The sequence below is a fragment of the Chiloscyllium plagiosum genome, chromosome 2 (genome assembly GCF_004010195.1).
Source record: "Chiloscyllium plagiosum isolate BGI_BamShark_2017 chromosome 2, ASM401019v2, whole genome shotgun sequence".
NCBI classification, from domain to species: Eukaryota; Metazoa; Chordata; class Chondrichthyes; order Orectolobiformes; family Hemiscylliidae; genus Chiloscyllium; species Chiloscyllium plagiosum.
This window is the reverse complement of record NC_057711.1, coordinates 34,294,262-34,317,357: the sequence shown is the minus strand read 5'-3', so window position 1 is coordinate 34,317,357 and position 23,096 is coordinate 34,294,262. Positions and strand designations below refer to the sequence as shown.

The window sequence follows — 23,096 nt, the reverse complement described above, 5'->3', positions numbered from 1 at the left end:
AACTCCCCCTCCCACTCCACCAAGGACATGCAGATCCTTGGCCTCCTCCATCGCCAGACCATGGCAACAGGATGCCTGGAAGAAGAGCGCCTCACCTTCCGCCTAGGAAACCTCCAACCACAAGGGATGAATGCAGATTCCTCCAGCTTCCTCATTTCCCCTCCCTCCACCTTGTCTCAGTCAAATCCCTCGAACTCAGCACCGCCTTGCTAACCTGCAATCTTCTTCCTGACCTCTCCGCCCCCACCCCCACTCCGACCTATCACTCTCACCTTGGCCTCCTTCCACCTATCACATTTCCAATGCCCCTCCCCCAAGTCCCTCCTCCCTACCTTTTATCTTAGCCTGCTGGACATACTTTCCTCATTCCTGAAGAAGGACTCATGCCCAAAATGTTGATTCTCCTGTTCCTTGGATGCTGCCTGACCTGCTGTGCTTTTCCAGCAACACATTTTCAGCTCCCTTCATAAGGACAGGCCTGGTGATGTTCACTGATGATTGTGCAATGTTCAGCACCATTTGTGACTCCTCAGATATGAAAGCATTCCATTTCTAGTTCTTGTTACATTTGGTCAATATCCAGGTTTGGTCTGATAAGGGGCAAGTAACATGCGTGCCATGTAAGTGCCAGGAAATGATGGTCTCTCACACGAGAGAATGTAACCATCACCATTTGACATCCAACGGCATTACCGAAGTCTCAATGTCTTGGGAGTCACCATTGACCAGGAATTGAACTGGATTAGCCATATAAATATTGTCACTGCAAGAGCAATTCTGAAGCTTGGAATTCGAAAATTGGGATAGCAACTGACTTCTCCAAAGCCTGTCCAGCATCGACAAGGTATAAGTCAGGACTGTGATGGAATACCCCCCACTTGCAGCTCCAATAATACTCCAGAAGCTTGACACCATACAAGACAAAGCAGCCAGCATGATTGGTACTAGATCCACAAGCATCCACTCCCTCCATCGCTGATGCTCAGTAGCAACAATGTGTACTATCTACAAAATACATGTAGAAATTCACCAAAGATGCTGAGCTAGCACCTTCCAAATCCATGACCAGTACCTTCCAGTGATCCCTCTGAACTGCATGCCTGTGCACATTGATCGGTGTGCAGGCACACTGACTTCCAGTCCCCGAAGTCCCTATCCAACATGGACCTTGGACAGCTACAGAATGGCAGGAGAAGTTAGAAAGTAGCTGTCATCTAATAGGACAAGGGCAACAGATTCATGGGTACACCATCACATGCCGGTCCCCCTCCAAGCATCTTACCAACCTGACTTGGAAATATATTGGTTATTCAGTGTTGTGAGGGCAAAATTCTGTCCCTAATAGTATTGAGTCTACCTACACAAAATAGACTGCAGAGTTCAGGAAAACAGCTCACCACCACCTTCTCAAGGGCAACCAGGAATGGGTGGTAAATGCCTGACCAGCTGGTGATGCCCACATCCCATGAGCGAATTTAAAAGAACCATTCTGTTGCAATGATTCATTTAATTTATAATCAGTTTCTTTAGCTAATTATTCTGGGGTGTGGTGTTGCTTGGACTGCATGATACTCTGAGCAGTGTAGCTCAAGTCACCCCGTATCACAACTGTGTCAAGAGTTGAAAAAGTTCTTGCCCGAATTTAAACGCTATGGTCCTTGTTGTTTCAGAAAATCCAGGATAGCTCTATAATTCCAACAAGGAGTTATCCATTGTCATTCAAACCAGACCACACCACAGAGACAAGCCAGCTCCGTGTAGCCATATGGAGTTTGGCAAACCATCAATTGAAACCAAAAGATTGGAAGAAACTTGCTGTACAATGGTATTTCACTGAGGAACAGATTAAAGCAATTGAGGAACAATGGACAGGTAGGAACATCTGTTAATATGCTGGTGCATGCTCAAAATAAAATAGATTTCTAAATTATTGTCATGAAGAGGGATGAAGTGATCATGATCACCCCCTGTTCTAATCCCGCTGTATCATTCTCATCATTCTCAGCGTGAATGGGCGTTCTACTCCCAGTAATTTCCCATCGATAGTGAAGACAGTCATCTCGAGGTGAGGGTCATTCTCCTTCACTGTGCAGGAGCACTGAACCTCTGCTACGTACAGAGGTTTGTATTAGGAACTTGCCATTGCAAAGTACTGGCTCCTAACTCCAGAAGGGCACTGCACTTCCAACTCATAACAAGTGTTTGCCAAATGTTGCATCATTTAGTAGTTGATGAATCTGTATTGCCCCATGGTAAATACCACTTGGAGGAAGCACTGAGGATCACAAGTTGTACTCTGGACGGGAGACTTCAGTGTCTGACACCCATTAGGCTTAGCAGCACTATTAGAGATAGAGCTTGCTGAGTACTAGAGGACATTGCTGTTAGACTGAATCTTTGGCAGATTTTGGTAAAAACAAGCAGACAGGACTTATACAATTAAAATTGGGCCTTGACTAGGACTATAGAACAGAGAGACTTAGGGATTCAGGTACATAATTATTTGAAGTTTGCATCACATATAGATAAGGTGGTTAAGAATGCATTTAGCACGCTTGCCTTCATTGCTCAGAGCTTTGAGTATAGGATTTGTGATGTTACGTTGAAGTTGTACAGGATGTTGTTGAGACTTCTTCTGGAGTATTGTGTCTAGTTCTGGTCACCTTGTTATAGGAAGGATATTATGAAACCGGAGGGGGTTCAGAAGAGATTTACCATGTTGTTGGGAATGGAGGTTTGAGTTACAAAGAGAGGCTGGATAGCCTGATACTTCTTTCATTGGAGCTTAGGAGGTTGAGGGATGACCTTACAAAGGTCTATGAAATAATAGATAAGGTGAATGGCAGGTGTCTTTTCCCAAGGGTGAGGGATTTGAAGAACACAGGACATGTTTTTAAGGTGAGAGGAGAAAGATTTGAAACAGACATAGGGGTAATTTGTTTACACAGAGTGTGGCTTGTCTGTAGAATGAACTTCCAGAGGAAGTAGTGGATGTGGGTATGGTTATGTTTAAAAAACATTTAGATAAATACATGGATAAGACATGTTGAGAGTGAAATGGGCCAAGTGCAGGCAGGTGGGAATAGTTTGTTTTGGGGTTATGGTTGGCATAGACTGGTTGTCCAAAGGATCTGTTTCCATGCTGTATGACTCCAAGATAAAAAAAATTACTTAACCTCATCAACAATCTGCCTGCTGCAGATGTGCCTGTCCATGACCGTATTAGCAAGAGTGACTGCACAGTCCTTGTGAGATCCTGTGTTCACTTTGAGGATACCCTCCATTGTATTGTGTGCCACTGTCAATGTACTCAGTGGGATAGACTTTAAACAGATATAGCAACTCGTGATTGGGTATCCAGGAAGTGCTCTGAGCCATTAACTGCAGCAGCATCGTACTCCAGCACAATCTGTATAACCTGGCACTTCCCTGTTCTGCCATTATCTTCAAGCCAAGGGATTAATCTTTGTACAATGAAGGGCACAAGGAGCCATACTGGGATCAGGACTGGGTATATTAAAAATGAGGCAAACCCTTAAGATTACTATATCCCAAACTGCATAACCAGTAAGTGATAGAGCTAAGCAATTCCACAATGGATTAGATCAAAGTTCAAAGCTCCTGTCACATCCAGTCATGATTGGTGGTAGACATTATAAAACTCAATGAAGGAGAAGGGTCCATAACTATCAGCCATGATCACGTTGGAGTAGGTTTGAAGGGCTGAATTACCTACTCCTTTTCCTATTTTCTTTGTTTCCATGTCCCTATTCTCAATGATGGTCGAGCCCAATGTAACAGAGCAAAAAAGAACAATGAAACATTTATGAAAATCCTTAGCTAAAGTATCAAATGCATGATCTATCTTAGTTTCCTCCAGAGGTCCCCATAATCACTGATACTTCAAAGGCTATGGGCTCTGACAACATTCCAGCAATAGCACTGAAGACATGTGCTCCAGAATTTAATGCACCCCTAGCTAAGCTGTTCCAGTAAAGTAACAACATTGGCATCTACTGACAATGTGGAAAATTGCCCAGGTATGTCTTGAACACAAGGACAAATTCAACCATTTACTTCACCATGAATCTACTCTAATTTTCAGTAAAATGATAGAAGGTGTCATCAATAATGCTAGCAAGCAGCACTTACTTAGTAATAACCTGCTCACACTCTCTCCCAGTTTGCATTCCACCAGGGCAATTACATTCCTGACCTCATTACAGAGTTGGTTCAAATATGGACAAAAGAGCTGAATTCCAGAGGTGAGGTGAGATTGGCATCAAGGAGCCTTAGCAAAACTGGAGTTAATGGGAATCTCTCTGCTGCCAGGAAGGAAGATGGTTGTGGTTGTTGAAGGTCTGTCAGTCTGGTTTCAGAGGCCTGAAGAAGGGCTTATGCCCGAAACGTCGATTCTCCTGTTCCTTGGATGCTGCCTGACCTGCTGCGCTTTTCCAGCAACACATTTTCAGCATTAAGCAATGTGATTGACTCTTAACTGCACTCATGTTATACTCCACGTACATGTTGATAGTCTTTCCAGTCCTGATCATGCCTCTGGCCTCTGAAACCAGCATGTTAGCCAGCAGTGTGAATGATCATACCTGCCTTTCTCTGCACTGAAAGTTCAAGTGACTTCACCTGATGAAGGAGCAGCGTCTGATCTCAAATGAACCTGTTGGATTATAACCTGGTGTCATGTGGCTTCTAACCTGAAAATTGATGGCTAAAGCTACAGTAAACATTGACTACAGCTGCAGGCTACATTGTAACATTCCTACACCACACATACACATTAAGGATTGGGATGCTAATGTTTTCTTTTTTGAACAAGAAGCTATCAGCGATCAAAGACTCATGCAGAATCTCATCATAATGTCTTCAAGTCTGCAAATGAAGCAAGCAAACAATCCAGATGAGAGTTTCACTAGCCTGATATAAAAAGTGCAATCTTCCCACACATGCCAATCGTTTCCTTCACAGCACTGGTTTTTCAACAAGCTTAGATAACCAACTGCAGAAAGACTGCAAATTAATTGAAGCACCTAGTTGAACCACTCCTGAAGAAGGGCTTATGCCCGAAACGTCGATTCTCCTGTTCCCTGGATGCTGCCTGACCTGCTGCGCTTTTCCAGCAACACATTTTCAGCTCTGATCTCCAGCATCTGCAGCCCTCACTTTCACATTGCTTAATGGTTTGGAGTCACATATAATGTAAGAATGGCAGATTTCCTTACTCAATGGACATTAGTAGACCAGATGTGTTTCTATTATAATTGACAGTAGTTACCTATTACTTTTTCTTCCAGAGTTTTATTGAATTGAACATTCACTGGTGAATTTGAATCCATGCCCCAGAACATTAGTCTGGGGTTCTAGATTGCTTCTTCACTGACATTGCTACTACTACCCTGTTAGTTGTGGTGTGTAAATTAAGATCTGTTGATAAAGAAAATTACTGGTAGGTCTTTGGGTTGGAGTGGGGTGGAGGCCTTATCATTGGGAGCATTTCCAGAGATGGTCCTCTGGTGGCAGTCAGGGAGCAGACAACACTCCAGACTTGCTTTGAAACTCCTTCCTGCTGCCTAACCAAAGCTGTGGTTTCACAGGGGGTTATCCTTCCGCAACAATGGCTGTGCTTTGCTGACCATATTTTAATCACAACTTTTAAATGTTGCTGGGTGGGCACCTGAAAATGGAGGTGCCTTTCTGTCTCTCTTACTGGAACTGCCAGCTGCAGCTCCTTCAGCTCAGGAGGATCTCCTATTGGTCCTTCAGTCCCGAGAGCTTGTGCTGCATGCTTAATGGCTGAACTTCTTCCAGTTAATTGGTTAATTCAGGTAATATTATTGCCAGGTGACAATTTCCTGCACAATTCAAGGTCAGAGGCTTGGGATCTCCACTTAGTCCTAATGATGGACTTTCAAGATCCAAAACCCACTCCGAAGTTTCACAGATGGGAATTCTCTTTCTTAGCTACTCCATTTCTAACTCTTTGTTTAAGACCCTTCTGAAAATCTTACTTCTTTGATCAAGGTATTACTTAACCCACCTTTACTGTCACCTTTGGCTTTTGGCTTGCATATTGTTCTTTGCATCTCTGTGAAGCATCTTGGGATATTTTTTATTGTTGTAGCAGTTAACTAAATACAAGTTTTATACAGGTTGACAGCCCTGTCTCCAAACATGATTCATCAGTTTTGAATACAATTTAATTAGGAATCTAAAATCCTAAGTTTTCTTCTATTATTTAATAGAACACAACTACATGAACTTGTTTATGTGCATTGGATAAGAATTTTTGCATGGAGTTTTGAGCTTCAAATATATTCTTACCTATTTGTTTGCATAAACTCATTAGCTAGTCTTCTACTCTAACCTGGTTTGTATCAACATTGCCAAAGATCTGACAGCTTCTCAGCAAATTGCACTTTTAGAAGGTGAAAATAATCAAAATGAAAATCAAGTGGGAACTGAAACTTATTATTCACTTGGATATTTCTGTCTTTTGGAATGAAGGGCCCAGACAGAAGGTTTGAGAATCAGGATGTGTTGAGTTCTAATTCATTTCAATGCATAAAGATTGGTAGTTTCCATCTTGCTGACTGAAGACTGAAGACTGAAAATAACATGTATCTTCTTGATGTGTTCAGACAGAAATTGATTTCTTCGAAAGAAATATTTATTTCCATTTAACATTTAAAATGTACTCAAATTCCTTAAGCTCATACCTGTCCCAGGAGTGAGCCTGTTGATAAATCCTTATTCTCTGCTTTCTTGTACTGCATTAATAGTCAAAATCATCCCTAGGCAGATATCACTTGAGGATGGCTAGATAAAATCATTTTTTTCTAGTTTTATTTGTCACAGGATGTGAGTTTCACTGGCCAAGCCAGCCTTTATTGTCCATTTTGTTTCAAAAATAAAAATCTTGGTTCTCTTGGAATTCCCTAGCCATTTTCCTTAGATAATATGTGAAATACTCCATAGAGGCCAGTATCCCATCACTAAGTCACTCTTCATTTATGTGCAGAGTCCTTGAGGCTGATCCAGCTTCCTCAGAGTCAGGATGTCTGATACTGTATAGTGTAACTACTTCAGACATCTGGATCATTTATACTATTACAATGAAACCCCAAATAATTATGAATGATAAATCATCATGTTGTTCATCTTTAATCTCTTGTACATGGTTAGCAGTAGTAGAGGAAAATAATTCCTTTGACTTTACCTCCAATCAATTGTGGGTTCCCATGTACCATTTAAGATACTAATACTTTATAGATTCTTTATAAATATTTAGTAATATTTTATTGTCACCTCAAGTTTGTTCCTTTGAAATCTTACTACTAATGTCTCCAGAGCTTTAAAAGAAATAGGAACAGGAGTAGTCACCTTCCCTTTACCCCCTCCACTCTCTTTATTCCCCTTTTTTATCTATCCACCCCTCCCTTCATCTCATTGCCCCCTCTCTTCCTCCTTCCAAGACTTTAGCTTCCACCCTTCTGTCACCACTTTCTTCCCTCTGCTCCCCCTGCCACCCTCACATACTACCTCTGTACTTGACTGCGGCTACCAGCTGATGTCATGCAGTCTGTGCTGCTGATAGTGGAGTTTAGCTTCAGTAGCGCTCTCCCTCTCCACTGAACCTGACTGCTGCTCAGAGCTTCTCAGGACAGCGTGAACGAGTGAGGACAGAACCATACCCTATACCATGATGGTGTTGGCAATGGAGGGGGCGGATAAATAGAACAAGGAAACCTGCTTATCTAGATACTGGTTTAATTTGGTAGCATGTTACTAAATCTGTGGTGTCTATTCCATCATATTTTTTATTTGGTTAGTCAGGAATTTCCAGGCAAACATCAGACACATTCCTCAGTAGTGCTTCAGCTAATGTACAAAGATCTTTGTTGACTGATCTTGCTATCCTGTATTGTTGCTAAATTAATGTGGTAATTCAAGCTAAGATCTTAATTAGCAAATATCTTGGCTTGTGAAATCACATTCATCACTAAACGTTAATATACTGCAGTATATATTTAGATAGAATACTCACAAGATAACATCTGCATCTAAGTCAATGTTGCCCCTTTATTCTTTGATGGCATATATATCTATTATAGCTAAGGCCACCCCCTAATTTCCATTGAGCTGAGTGACGTACAAGGCCATTTCAGAGGGCAATTAAGAGTCAACCATATTGTTGTGGATTTGAAATCACATGTAGGCCAGACAAAGTGAGAATTTCAGATTTCTTTCCTTAAAACAAGCACCTTAGTGAACCAGAGTTTTTGTGACAACTGAGAAAGTTTTATAGCATCATTATTGAGATTAGTTTTATATTTGACATATTAATTAAGTTGAAGACCCAGCAGCTGCTGTGCCAGGATTTGAACCTGTGTCCCCAGATCATTTGGCTTGCATTGTAAAGTGTGCTCTTATTGTTGCGAATTGTTTACAAACATTTATTTCTGCTTGGTTAGGCTCAAAGAGCTACAAGGAACATGGCCACAGAATGTTGTTGATATGGTTACATGGAGTCCTTTTAACTGGCAAGAACCCAGTCAAAGACTTGTATGAAGGTCTAATTAACATTGAACAGAGGAACTTAGCTGGTAAGTAATGAATAAAGAAAGATTTATTTTGAAGTACACAAGTGTCATACAAGACTCATGACAGATTAAGTTCACTTATGAAATAACTACCTTCTATGCATGTTCACTTGAACAATTACATTGTACCACAGTCATTTTAATTTATAGGGTGCAGACTATAACTATAATAATTTTCTCAAACTTGACTGGAAATTCATAAGGAGACATGCTGGTACATGCTGTCAGGAACACCTTTATAAACTTCAGTAGGTTCTGAGGAAGGGTCACTGGAGCCAAAACATTAACTTCGCATTCTCTCCATAGATGCTGCCAGACCTGCTGAGCTTTTCCAGCATTTTTTGTTTTTGGTAAATTTTAAATTAGCCTATTGGACAATGTAAACTAGACACTTACAATGAAGCTAACAGAAACACAGGAATGTTTGTTATGCAATGTTATCTCCTATTACCTCATGAAGACATCTTGGGAAATTTTTTCCAATAGTTCAAGTGCTGAAGAGGTGCCAAGACAGAGTCTGAAGCAAAAATAGATTTTGAGTATTTATTTAATGCAAGATAGTGATTGGTGAGGCAATTGATCATAGTGCTTGTAATGATTGAATGGAAGTGAATCAGATGGGTTTTTATGATGATTAACAGTGGATATAAGCTTGTCATTAGGTAGCCAAGTTTTATTTATTACTTGTATTAAATTCAAATTTCATCATCTGCCACGGTGGGATTTGAACCCGGGATTTGAACCCAGATCCTCAGAACATTAGCACCGGGTTGTGGGTTACCAGTTCAATGATATTATCACTACACCATTATATCCAGTATTATGTGTTCTTGTCAGAGAAAGTGAGGACTGCAGATGCTGGAGATCAGAGTCGAGAGTGTGCTGTTGGGAAAGCACAGCAGGTCAGGCAGCATCCGAGGAGCAGGAGAATTGACACTTCAGCATAAGCCCTTCCTCAGGAATGAGGCTTGTGGGACAGTGATGATAAATGGGAGGGGGGTGATGGGGTTGGGGGGAAGTTAGCTGAGAAAACGATAGGTGGATGAAGGTGAGGGAGAAGGCGATAGGTTGGGTTGGGGTGGGGAAAGAGATGGACAGTGGGGGATTTAGTAATAGAGATGCTGTTGAATGCCAAAGGATCATGGTCACATGCTATTGTTGGAAATAGTAATTTCCTGGCACTTGTGGAGCACACATGCCAGTTGTCAGCCCACTCCTGGATATTGTCAGGTCTTCCAGCATTTGGATGTATAGTCAATGTCTGAGGAGTCATGAATAGTGCTGAATGTTGTACAAACATCCCCTTATGATCAAAGGAAGATCAGTGATGTAGAAGCTGAAGTTGGTTGGGCCGAGGATACTATATATTTCATTGATATTGCTCATGGAGCTGTGAAGTGTCCTTCTGAAACACACAAAAAGATTATTGGGAAACTTTGTACAGACTTTACCAACAGTTGAGTAATATCTTTGTCAGAAATTCTCTGAACTAATAGCTGTTTACACCTTACTTCATGGAACTCACCAGGAGAAAGTGCATGACATGTCATTGGCATCTTGCTAGGGGTCCCCTTGGTCTGGACAATGACACAGGGCCAGGCAGGACAATGTGAGCTTCTCCAGGAGAGGAAGAGGAGGTCAGGAGAGGAAGAAGAGGGGAGGAGAGCAAAATGGTATCTTTAATTTGACATAATGTTTTAATATCTTAATGTTTTAGATGAGGGAACTAAATGTAATATCTCCATGTTTGCAAAGCTAGGTGGGAGGCTATACTGTGAGGAGGATGCAGAGATGCTTCAGCGTGACTTTGAATGAATGGGCAAATACATGGTAGATGAAGTATTATGTGAATAATTGTGAGGTTGTTCACTTTGTGAACAAAAGCAGGAAGTATTATTATTATCCAAACAGTGATGGATTTGGAAAGGTAAGGTGAAACAAGATCTCGGTGTCCTTGTACACTAGTGTCACTGAAAGTCAACAAGTAGGTGCAGCAGACAGTGAATAGTCAATGGACATTCATAGCGAGAAGATTTGAATACAGGAGCATGACAGTCTTGCTGCAGTTGTACCACGGCCTTGATGAGACCACATCTGGAGTATTGTATGCAGTTTTGATCTCCTTATTTGAGCAAGGATGTTCTGCTATTGAGAGTGCAATATAGATTTTCCAAACTGATTCCTAGGATGTCAAGACTGACAAATGAAGAAAGAATGAGGAGGAAATCTCATTGAAACTTACAAAATTCTAAAAAGGTTGGACAGGATAAATGTAAGAAGAATGTTCTGACGACTGGGAGTCCAGAACCAGTGGTCACTGCCTATGAATATGGAGATGGGCCATTTAGGACGAAGGTGAGGTGTTTCTTCACCCAGGGAGTGGTGAGCCAATAGAATTTGTTCAAATGATCAGTCTTTAACATAGTCATTGGGTGTTGTGTATCTTCCACAGCACTCCCTATTCATTAAGTTATAATTTGCCATAGCTTTCCAATTCATGTTTACATTCCAGTTGCTGATGTGATTTTGCATACCTGTGGATGATAAGAATGTATTGTAAGCAAACACATTCATGGTAAGTGTTATTGTATGGACTGAGTAACACCACCCATAAAAATCATAATATTAACTGATTCAATTGTAATTTAATGGGGCTTTTAAGGGTTGATCCATTCCAGGAGCATGCTTGTGCATTGTTGTGCTGAATCATGGCAAAATGTACTTCTGTGAAACTAATGACTCCTTCATTTCTCCTTCTAAGTGATACCTGTCCACACAGGGAAATAAAACTGAACAATGAACCGAGTGTGCACTAACTTACTGCGAATGGAGTCAGTGAAAGTTTGGAAATGGGTTAAATGTCATGGACATCTAGTCAAAAATGAATTGTGCAGAATATCTGGAAAACACAAAAAGAAGAATAATTGATCAAAGTATCATTCAAAAAAGGCAGATCAGAACCTGAAAACAGCAGAGACAGTTTCAAAAAGGTTGGGAAGAGGAGGGGGGAAAGATCAACAGTACATCAATCTCAGAAGTAAAGCTAAAACAGAAAACAGAAGTTGCTGGCAAAATCCGACAGGTCTGGTAGCATGTGTGGGGAGAAAGTAGAGTTAATGTTTCGTGTCCATTGACTCTTAGTTCTGCAAGTGGTATAATATTACAAACCAAACAAAACTCATTTGTATAGTATGTTGTTTTGTTAACCACTGGACATTCTAAAATGCTTTGTAGTTATTTAAGTACTTTTTCGAACATAGTCACCATTTGTAGAAAGCGGGCTGCCAACTTGGACACTACATTTGAATATACAAATGAGGAGCAAGAGTAGGTTACTTAGTCCCTTAAGCATGCTGCACCATTCAGTAAGATCATGGCAGATCTGGTTACTCCAGCCTATGTCCTTTCCACATGTGGATTATCAAGCATCCAACTACTTCCACCATAAAAGTTTTCAAGAACCCAGGTGGACAGGGTGGTGAAGGAGGTGTGCTTGCCTTTACTTGTCAGTGCATGGAGTACAGGAGTTGGGAGGTCATGTTGCAGTTGTACAGGACATTGGTTAAGCCACTTTTGGAATATTGTGTTCAATACTTGTCTCCGTTCTATAGGATGTTGTGAAACTTGAAAGGGTTAGTAAAGATTTACAAGGATCTTGCCAGGGTTGAAGGGTTTGAGCTGTAGAGAGAGTCTGAATAGGCTGAGGCCATTTTCTCTGACCTCCAGAGGCTCAGGGGTGATCTTATAAAGGTTTATAAAATCATGTGGGGCATGATAGGGTGAATAGCCAAGGTCTTTTCAATGGGGTTAGGGCAGTCAAAACTGGGAGGCATAGGTTTAAGGTGAGGGGGCAAGATTTAAAAGGGACCTAAGACACTTTTTTTCACACAGACAGGTGCATGTATGGAAAAAGCTGCAAAAAGAATTGGGGGAGGCTGGTACAATTACAGCATTTAAAAGGCATCTGGGTGGATATATGAATAGGAAGTGGTTCGATGGATACGTGCCAAATGCTGGCACATGGGACTAGATTAATTTAGAATTTATGGTTGGCATGGATGAGTTGGACTGAAGGATCTGTTTCTGTGTTGTACATCTCTATGACTCTAACTCTGCTTCCACTACCTCTTGAGGAATAGTGTTCCAAGCAGTCTTGCCCTTCTGTAAGAAAACAAATTACTTATCTCTGCCTTAAAGGATTGACCCCTTATTTTTAAAATGACCCTTAGTTCTAAAATCTTCCAGAAGAAGAAACATGCTTTCCATGTGCCCTCTGTACCCCTCAGGAGCTTGTATGGTTCAATTAAGTTGCTTTCTAATCTTATAAATTCCCAATGGATAAAACTGTCTAACATTTCCTTTTAAGACAACTTACCCATAGCAGATATGAGTCTACGAAAACTTCTCTGAAAAGCTTCCAGTGTGTTTACATTCTTCCTTTAAATAAGATGACCAATATTGTACATAGTATTCTAGATGTAGTTTTGCCAGTGCCCTGTCAAAATGAAGTGTAACCTCACTATTTTTACATTTAATTCTCATCGCAATAAACCATATTATTTACTGGGTTTACTTGTGATACCTGCAGACTAACATTTTGTAATCTCTACCACTTAAATAATTTGTTTTATTTGTCCTGCCAAAATGGACAACTTCATATTTTTCCACATTTAGCTCCATTTTCAAATCTTTGACATCTCACTTAACCTATGCATATCCTTTTGTAGCCTCCTTATGGCTTCTTGACAACTTACTTTGCTACCTAGCTTTGTAATGTCAGAAAATTCACCTATACTTTCAGTCACTTCATCCAAGACAATTACATAAATTGTAAACAGTCAAGGACCCAGCATTGATCCTATGGCATATCGGTCATTACATGTTGGCAACCAGAAAAAACACATTTATGCCTTCTTGGTTTCTTGTTAGCTAGCCAATCTTCCTTCCATGCCAATGTTACTCTGTGGACCATGAACTTAAATTTTACGCAATAATTTTTGATGTGTGACTTTGTCAAATGCCTTCTGTAAATCTAGGTACTACACATCCACCTATATTCCCTTTATCCATAGCACATTTTTAGATCAGATATTTTTAAAGATTAGATTCCCTACAGTGTGGACATATTACTGCTTCAGAGAATACCAATAAGTTGTTGAACATAATTTTCCTTTTACAAAACCATGTTGAATCTGCCTGAATTACCTTAAACATTTCCAAGTGCCCTGTTATAACGGCTTTAGCAATGGCTTCCAATATCTTCCCCATGATAGATCTTAAGCTAACTGACCTGTATTTCCTGTTTTGTTTCCTTCCCTTTTGGACAAGGAAGTTACATAAACTGTTCTGCAATCAGACAGACTTCTCTGGACCTACAGAATTTTGGAAAATTAAAACCACTGTATCAACTAAGTCACTGGCCATTTTTTAAAGATCATAGGATGAAGTCCATCAGAACCTGAGGACTTGTTATTTTGCAGCTCCAGCAGTTTACTCAATGCCACATAATTTACAGTTTCCCTTTCCTTCCATTTCCAAATTTACAACTATTGTTGAAATATTCACGATAGTGAAGACTGATGCAAAATAACTTCAGTTTATTTGTCATCTCTTTATTTTCCATTATTAATTCCCCAGACTGACTCACTTTAGACCAATTCTTGGTTAACCTGTACCTTTTTAAAACGCTTATAGAATTTTAAAAATAAATACTTCTAGCTAGTTTTCTCTCCTTTCCTCTACTTTAGTCATTCTTTACTGCTTTCTAACCATTTTTATTCATTCCTGGGAAGAAGGTGGCACTAGCTATGCCAGTGTAGATTCTCTAGTTGCTATTTAGAAAATGGTGGTTGCTGCCTCCTTGATCTGTTGCAGTTCATTTTATGTAAACAGACATACAATGCCACTGGGGAGGAAGTTTCAGGCTGTTGACATAGCAGTGAAGGAATAGTGATTATATATTGCCAAGTCAGGTTGGTGAGTGGCTTTGGAGGGGGAACTTGTAAGTGGTGATGCTCCCATTGTCCTGCTGCCCTCATCTTAGAGATGGATTCCTTCCATCTCTACCAAAGAAACTACCAAAGAAACCTTATTTGGTAGACTGGACATATTAATTTCTATTTGTGCTTTTAGCATTTGTCTTTTGAATGCTACATGCATTCAGATACAGAACATTGTTTAAAAATTTCTCTAACTTTGTCATATTGGTTGATTTATTCTTAGATTTATGCTTTTTAATCTGTTCCTGTCACAAACGGAATTTCCAATATTAAGAGTTTTCTTATATACATTGTCTGTTATCTTTGATCTAGATAGGGTGAATAGCCAAGGTCTTTTTTCTAGGGTGGGGGAAGTGTAAAACTAGACAGCATAGGTTAATGTGAGCAGAGAAAAGATGTATAAAAGACCCGAGGGGTAACTTTTTCTCACAGATGCCAGTGTGTGTCTGCTACAAGCTGCCAGAGGTGGTGGTGGAGGAGAGTACAAATACAACATTTAAACTACATCTGGATGGGTATATGAATAGGAAGTGTTTAGAGGAATATGGGCCAAGTGCTGGCAAATGGGACAAGGGCAGATTGGGATGTCTGGTGGCGTGGATGAGTTGGACTAAAGAGTTATACAGCACAGAAACAGACCCTTAAGTTTACTCCATCTTCTGAAATTTCATCCCTGCCCGCATTATGTAACTGAAAATTTTCCTAGAATGCTGGTGTAAATGCCACACAAACAAAAACCCACTTCTGCATGATAGAAATTACCATGTGTAAGATAATTTGCTCTATTCTAGCTTGCATGTGGCTCAGATAAATAATCCAGAGATTATTACCTGTGAGATTCTGCTTGTTGACTTGGTGCTAATTCTCAGACGGACTTGCAAAACTTCTTTCCTTACCCTGCCTATATGAATGATGATCGGTTCCAGAGGAACTGTAAGTTTCTCACTGTTAACAAAATCATATGACCCTATGGTAAAGGGGTACAACTGAAAATGTTCAGTTCCTTGGTGCGTCAGTGTCTGCAGCTTGGTCTCGAGTTTATCGATTGTGTGTATGTTCCAGCAGCCACAGGCACTTACTGCAAGTGTTTGCGCCTTGGATCACATCAGGATCCAGAAACCCCTACATCTACAACATATCACACACCCTGCTGTTTGTGTTAATTAATATATATGATTAAATATAACTAACACTACTACAACCAATAAGTATTAAAGTTTTCTAGCCATATTAATTTATTCAGATTTGCATGATTTTTATTTTAAGGAATAAATATAGACCAGGGTATGACATTGATTTCCTTGACATCTACTTCAGAGGACAACCCAAGCCTCAGTTTAACATCACATCCAAAAGACAACACCTCCAACAGTGTAGCACTGTGCTAAGTGTTTTGATTTTTGCGCTCAAATGCAGGAGAGGGATTTGAACACACCACCTTAGAAGTCAAGAGGCGATTATTACCAGACAAGTAAACAAGATACATCAGCAAGTTGTGCTAGCGTCATCTTTCAGCATTGCATCTATTAGTTTATTAATTTCCTTTGATACATGTATAAAGAAAGTAAGCACAGTGACAAGTTATTTTAAAATGACTACACTTTAAAGCCAATAAGAAACTTTTTGACAGTCCTTTGAAAAGACCAGAGAGGAACTACATAAATATTATTGTTAGATATAAAATACTCTCAAATGCACAAGTTGTTATTTGAGTAATTCTATTTCATATCAAGAAATATCTAGAATGGCAGCTCATGACCAACTCACACTTGGTACTAAATACGTGCCCTATTTCACTTCACAAAATGCCAGGGAACAACATCACACAAAATTCAGAGTGGGTTTATTATCAATGGTGTTAGCTTGTTTCTAATTTTCAAATTTCTTTCTTGAGGTACAAATGATGCTGAAAGCCTCATGATAGTTTTCCATTTCCAATTATCAAGGCTGGGTGTTTGAAAAAAATCTTTATCTCAACCTTGAATTTACCCAAGCAGTAAGGGAATAAAAGGATTATAGGGAAAACAGTAGGAAAATGGAGTTGAGGATTTATCAGATCAGCCATGATCTCAATGAATGGCAGACACTGGCTAAATCAAATCTTAATATATAACATAGCTAGCAATGATTTGAAGGAGGGGGGTTGGAAAGTACTGAATCAGGGTATGAATTGAAGCTGAAATCATGTTTCTGCAAGATATCACCAAGAAGTAGTATCTATATGAAGGTGAGGCAAGCCTTTAGGGTGCACTAGTCACAACAGCTTACACAGAACTTGGATATTACTTAAAATAAGCATACAAATTTTAAATCAGGCAGTTGACTTCAAGGTGTTGAATTAGGAAGTGGTGACAAAGTTTTTGTAGACAAACAACAAGGCCCTGTCTACTTTACTCCCCCCCCGCCATCTCAGAGCTGTGCACCACAGTATCACCATATCGGTTACTACTCTTTTTAAATTTAATATCAAAGTCTAATTTGGATAGGAACGTTGCTCACCATAAGCTCTGATCTGACCAATTGGGTTTATAGCCGATAGTTAGAGTGGGGGTCCAAGATTCCAAATGGAGTAACAAGCTCTAATGGTAACACCCCTTTCTCTCTTCTTTACAGAGTGTGCAATGGTTTAAGCCTGCGGTGGGGGGTTGTGGTCACTGTGGGGAAAATCCCAATGCATTCATTGACAATATTTGGCTTGAAGTCTTGATCAAAGTTCCTCTATCTGCTCCATAGTCTTGCCTGGACAGGTTTACCGTTACCGCCTACCAAAGTTAACTTCTTCCACATTTGATGTTTAAAAATATTTCATCGTATGTTTACGCACTTACTTCTATTGCTATCAGTCCACACTCCCTTCACATTACACAACTTAGCTTATGTAGCGAGTGTTCAGCCGGGAATCTAGTCTCACAACTGATGTTACGAAACACCATTTCTGAGGCCAGTTCACTTTGTGTTATAAGTAACAGCATAGAATCTGTTTGGAATGGAGAACTGCATTACTGGAATAGAACAAACTAGATCTCTTCATTATAACTGAAATATTTCACTTTGTTCTCATTACAGAAAAGATCAGGAAAGAAATTAATGGCGTACAATCTCCACAGAAGTGCTGTGTTTCCTAAAGTTTGCATCTGCAAATTTGGACCCATAGATTTTTCTGCTCAGGTGAACGGAAAGGAAACACAGGGCTGATTTACATGAAATGTTAGAACAAATCAGTCCCCTCCCAAGCCAAATGAAGTGTAAAACATGGTGACTGTTTACTGCAAATACAAAAAGGATGCCATTTCAGTGCAGTTAGAAATTTGACAATTTGATGCATCATTACTATTTGGAACTGCTTCTCTGAAAGCGAGAATTACATTGGTGAAAAGGAACGAGACACAGAGCCCTGAATGAAACAGTGAAGACAAAACTATGAAGATCGAATAACCAAACAGAAAATAATGGGAGGACCAGTATTTTTATCCCCCCTGATGAATTAGGCAGATTGAATGATTGCCTGTATTGAAATATGGTGTGAAGATGAGATTGAGAACTGCCATTCAGCTGTGCTAAACTTCATCACTCTTAATACACTTAAAATTCACCACTTGATCAAGGTTTTCTAGCTAGATGGCTGTGACAAATTTTATTTAACATTCATGAAGAGCCTCTCAAGATATTTTACTACATTAAATATATAAAAATGCTCCTCTATAAAAACTCTTACAAATCAAAATGATGCATCCATATTAATACTTCTTCCAAAAAGGAGCTTGTTACATGAAAATTGAGTGTACAAAGCTTCAGAGAGAACTGGTGGTCAACAATAACTTGCAAACGATAATACAGAGAGATTTGAAGTCAAATGGAATAGACCAAATACATAATCTGTTTTTATCCCACTAATGGTCCAGTGACCCATACTGTAGTATTCTTATATTCGAGGTTTAGTATATGGGATCAATAATTGAGAAGTGGAAAACGGTGTTGATGTAATAGTGAACACAGAACTACCTCCAAATATTGTGAAAACCCACTTGGTTTACTAACATGCTTTAAGACAAAGTGACAATCTTAACTGGCCAACCTGTGACTCCACACCCACAATAGTGTAGTTGATACCCAACTGTGTCCGAATTGATCCAGTAAGCAACTATATTTGTTGCTGCAGAAAAGAAATGCACATTGTCAAGACTATGGTGAACTCAAAAGCAAATGAAGGATGGGCAACAAATGTTATCAAATAATATCCACAAATAGAATGAAAATAAACATTGCAAATAAGTATCATCTGATCACATACATCAAGAGCAGTTGCTTATTGGATAGAACTTATTTTTAGTCTCAAGTTAAAACAAATCAAAAGGTGCATGTCTAAACTAGGGAATGATTATACCCAAAATGAAACCCACATAAGCCAGTTAGATGTGGAACTGACGGAGGCCATAGATGTGATATCTATTTCCTTTAGAAAGGTTCCAAATAATGCAGAAATGAGGGACCAGTCTGATTCTCAGTATTTACACCTTAAGAAATAGCTAAATTCACAATTTTAAAAAAAGTTATCAAGTTTACCCATGACATTTCTTCACCCACCTTTATCCAGCTTTTTTGGCATATTTAAATAATGACATTTTCTAGCCTTTTAGATGAAATTAAAACAATTTAAAAGCACAAGTTTCAAAATTTCAAATTGACTTCGTAAATCTAATGGGAAGATTTTTCCTATCAACTGGAATGGTTTTGAAACAGGCAGTGTTTATACATATTTGCCCTGTGAATTAATATTAGCTTCCAGTACGTAGAGAATCACTAACACACAAGGTCTTGTTCTTTGCAGACAGACAGAACAAACTTCTACACAGCACCTGTTCCACCAGAATAAGTGACGGCCATTTACTTGCTCATTTTTTAGGGCAATACTATGACCAACCAACTTGCCTGGCTTACCACTGAAAGCAGAGCAGTTAACAGTCAATCATTATAATTTGATGCATCTCCAAGGAATCACTGTCACCAATTCGAGTGCAGTTGCCAACAAGTTGGCATACCCTTCATGCAATATGAATACCTTGTACAAAGCGTTTTTTTCAGCAATTCTTAAATCCTATGCTACCAAATGACTATCAATTACTTTTGAGAAAGAGCATTTCTTTATTACACAGTATGAAAAAAAACAAAGGTGATTGGGAGTACATTTGTTGTAGTACTGTAATATCAAATTAAAAATTTGCAATACAAAAGTTAAAATATCAAGTGTACACATTTACACAGAATTTACATTATATCTGCAAACCAAACTTTGATTTGTACTCATTATGATCAAAACAGCTTGCACTGTACAGTTGAACAAGAACTAAGTTATACTAAAAACTGGCTCTTCAAATATATTTGGCAAACAATTATTTTTAAATGAATAGGTTTTAATTATGAAAATTAAAAACAATTGTTTCTGATGAACAGTTTAAACATGATCTAACAGTGAGCTGCTAGTATGCCAATGCCAGTATTCTTCAGTATACAGGTAGGATCAGGCTCGAGAATGTTCTTGCTTTGAACAGATAAAATAAATTTAAGACATGTTAAAGCCTTTTATACTTCAATCAAAACATTACCATCCCTACACCCTTTAACACTGCAAAATCTATCGCTGTCCTTTTTATTGCAATAATAGGGAAAGTAGAAATGTAGTTTCAAAAAGTTAGTATTTCTATTCCCAAATGGCAACCACTTAATTGCATCATCATAAAGCACATAAATAACATCTAAAATACTTGTCAAATACTTCTACCATGGGTTTGAAAAATACTGTGGAGAATTCTGTACAACTCCAGTTGAGGACCTGCATCTCCTTAACCCACAATTCCTACAATGCCAGATGCTATGTTTTTAAACAAAACTTATGGTTGAGAACACAACTTTACAAAGTTTTACTTTAAGATGTTCAGTGCTTAATTTCACAGAACCTACATAGGACCTAATCCCACATAAGCATTTTGCCTTCAGTGGTGCATCCTGGCTACTGCTCAGTGATCTCTCAAAAAGCCAAAAAAGCTGAACATAATCTTTAATCCTGCAGTTAATATAGTGAGTTTTGCAGACTACTGATACACTCCCTGCACAAATAAAACCCCAAACATTCGCAAAATACTTTGAACAGACACTACATCCAAAAATGCAATTGGAAATTTGCATACGAGTTCAATCATTAGCATTAAGAATAGTGACTATTCAAAACCCAGAAGGTACATGGTCACCATTTAAAGAAAAGCCTGGTGATTTCACTGGCCTCCATAATATATCACTCATTCACTCACTAGGTTTCTGGCATTTTTGTTGATGAGGCACTCAGTCCACAACTTTTATTGACTGGATGCCACAGATGACAGCAGGTGATTTTGCAACTTTCCCTCCTGAGGGAGGCTGGTTTGATCGAGGATACATGGCTGCCGTCCCTTGACCAATGGTTTGCTAAGGGCAGATAAAAAGATGAATAAGCAACATCTTATAGATCTAAAGTAAATGCTGACTCACCAACCCAAAAGTATTATTATTTTTGAAGGAAAATGTGTTATATTCCTAGTGGAGTTTTTAAAACTATTATTTTAAAAATTTAACAAAATAATATTTCAGTTCACCAATTTATAAAAAGGAGCTTAGTTTTCCATTGTTAGATTGTTGAGGAGCAGGAGGGGAAGTACAAGTGATGTTCCCATAATCTGGTGCCTTTCGATAGTACAGGCTGCTATTTGAAAGGTGCTGTCAAAGGAGGATGGTTGAGTTACTGCTGTATATCTTGTGGATTGTACACACTGCTGTCACTGTGTATTGGGAAAGGAGTGCATATTGAAGAAGGCTGATGGGTGCTGTGAGATGGATGGTGTCACATTGTTGGAACTGCTCTTATCCAGGCAAGTGGGGAGTATTCCATGGCATTCCTGATTTGTGCCTTGTAGATAGTGGACAGGGATTCGGGAGACAGGAGTTAATGTGTATATTTATAGTTTTCACCATGGAATTTCTAATCTGACCCGCTCTTGTAACCAAAGTATTTATGTCAGTCCAGTTCAGTTTCCGGTCAAAGGTAATGCACAGGACAATAATAGTTGAAGATTCACATTGCTTGAGCGGTGTTATGAATGCTACTCCCCACTTCTCAGCCCAAGCCTCGATACTGCTCAAGCCTCGCAGGTGAATATTGTACAATCAGCAGCAAGCATTCCCACTTCTCACCTTTTGAAGATCATTGATGAAGCAGTTGAAGGTGGTTAGCCTAGAATTTATGCAGACTTCCTGGGGCTGTAATGATTAACCTCAAACAATGACCTCTGTTTTCAGTAAGCATAACTCCAACCAGCAGAGTCACCCTCTTCCCCCTAATTTTATTTGAGCTCCTTGATGTCATTTTTTTGTCTAAAACTGCCTTTATGTTAACACCTCTGAGTTCAGCTCTTTTACCCATGTTTGGTTTGGCAGATGTATCATTCACTTCTGCCTGAAAGATTGTTGCAAATATTTCAGCCTCATCATCTTTTGCACTGATGTGTTGGTCTTTCCTATTGTTGAGGATGGGTACCTCCACCTCCAGTATAGTATTGGCAAGGGATATGTAATATGTAATGATGTGGAATGGTAGGGGCTTTTAACTTGCCAAACATAGATTGGGACTCCGTAGTGTTAAGGGCTTGAACAGAAAGGAATTTGTTAAGTTCGTACAAAAAAATTTTCTTATTCAGTATATGGATGAACCTACGAGAGGAGAAGCAAAACTTGACGTCTTGGCAGGGCATGTGACTGAGGTGTCAGTGTGGGAGCACTTGGGAGCCAGTGATCATAATTCTATTACACTTAAATAGTTATGGAAAATAGACCTGATCTAAAAGTTAAAGTTCTAAATTGGAGGTAGGTGAATTTTGAGGCAGGAACTTTCAAAAGTTGGTTGCAGGAGGCTATTAGAGGAAAGAAGGGCAGTTGGAAAATGGGAGGCCTTCAAAAATGAGATAACGTGAGTCCAGAGGGAGTATGTTACTGTGAAGAGCAAAGCTGTTGGGGTAAGGAATGATGACAGAGAAATTGAGGTTCTGGTCAAGAAAAAGGAGACTATGGCAGCTAATAGCTGGGATTGAGTGAATCCCTCAAGGAGTACAAGGGCATTAGGAGTACACTCAATAGGGAAATCAGGAGGGAACATCAGATAGCTTTGGAAATTGAGTTAATGAGAATCCAAAGAGATTTTACAAATACATTAAGGGTAAAAGAGTAACCGGCGAGAGAATAAGGCACTTTAAATATCAGCAAGGCCATCTAGGTGTAGATTTGCAGGAGATGACTGAGATATTAAATGAGTATTTTGCATCAGTATTTACTGTGGAGAATGATGTAGAAGTTAGAGAACGTGGGAAAATAACTAGCAACATCTTGGAAATTGCACATATCACAGAGGTTGTCTTAAAACATATAAAGAGGAGAAAGTGAGGACTGCAGATGCTGGAGA

General features: G+C 39.3%; 2 protein-coding genes across 6 annotated transcripts in view; one reads left to right on the top strand and one right to left on the bottom strand.

Moving 5' to 3' along the window:
- Positions 1-17,878, top strand: part of LOC122558602 (ankyrin repeat and death domain-containing protein 1A-like) — a 39,187-nt gene extending 21,309 nt beyond the window's left edge. Inside the window, exons 11-13 of the mRNA XM_043707378.1 lie at positions 1,671-1,872; positions 8,487-8,618; positions 17,681-17,878. Of these exons, the coding sequence (XP_043563313.1) occupies positions 1,671-1,872; positions 8,487-8,618; positions 17,681-17,739 (393 nt within the window). The 3' untranslated portion in view covers positions 17,740-17,878. The remainder of the gene's footprint in view (positions 1-1,670; positions 1,873-8,486; positions 8,619-17,680) is intronic.
- poc5 (POC5 centriolar protein homolog (Chlamydomonas)) overlaps positions 17,878-23,096 on the bottom strand; it is a 77,577-nt gene continuing 72,358 nt past the window's right edge. For 4 of the 5 annotated variants that reach the window (XM_043707369.1, XM_043707362.1, XM_043707356.1 and 1 more), the window contains one exon: positions 20,304-21,073. In XM_043707369.1, coding sequence (XP_043563304.1) covers positions 20,951-21,073 — 123 coding nt within the window. In that variant the 3' untranslated portion in view covers positions 20,304-20,950. Of the gene's footprint in view, positions 20,154-20,303; positions 21,074-23,096 lie in introns of those variants that run through there. The other variant, XM_043707350.1, reaches the window with a different exon arrangement.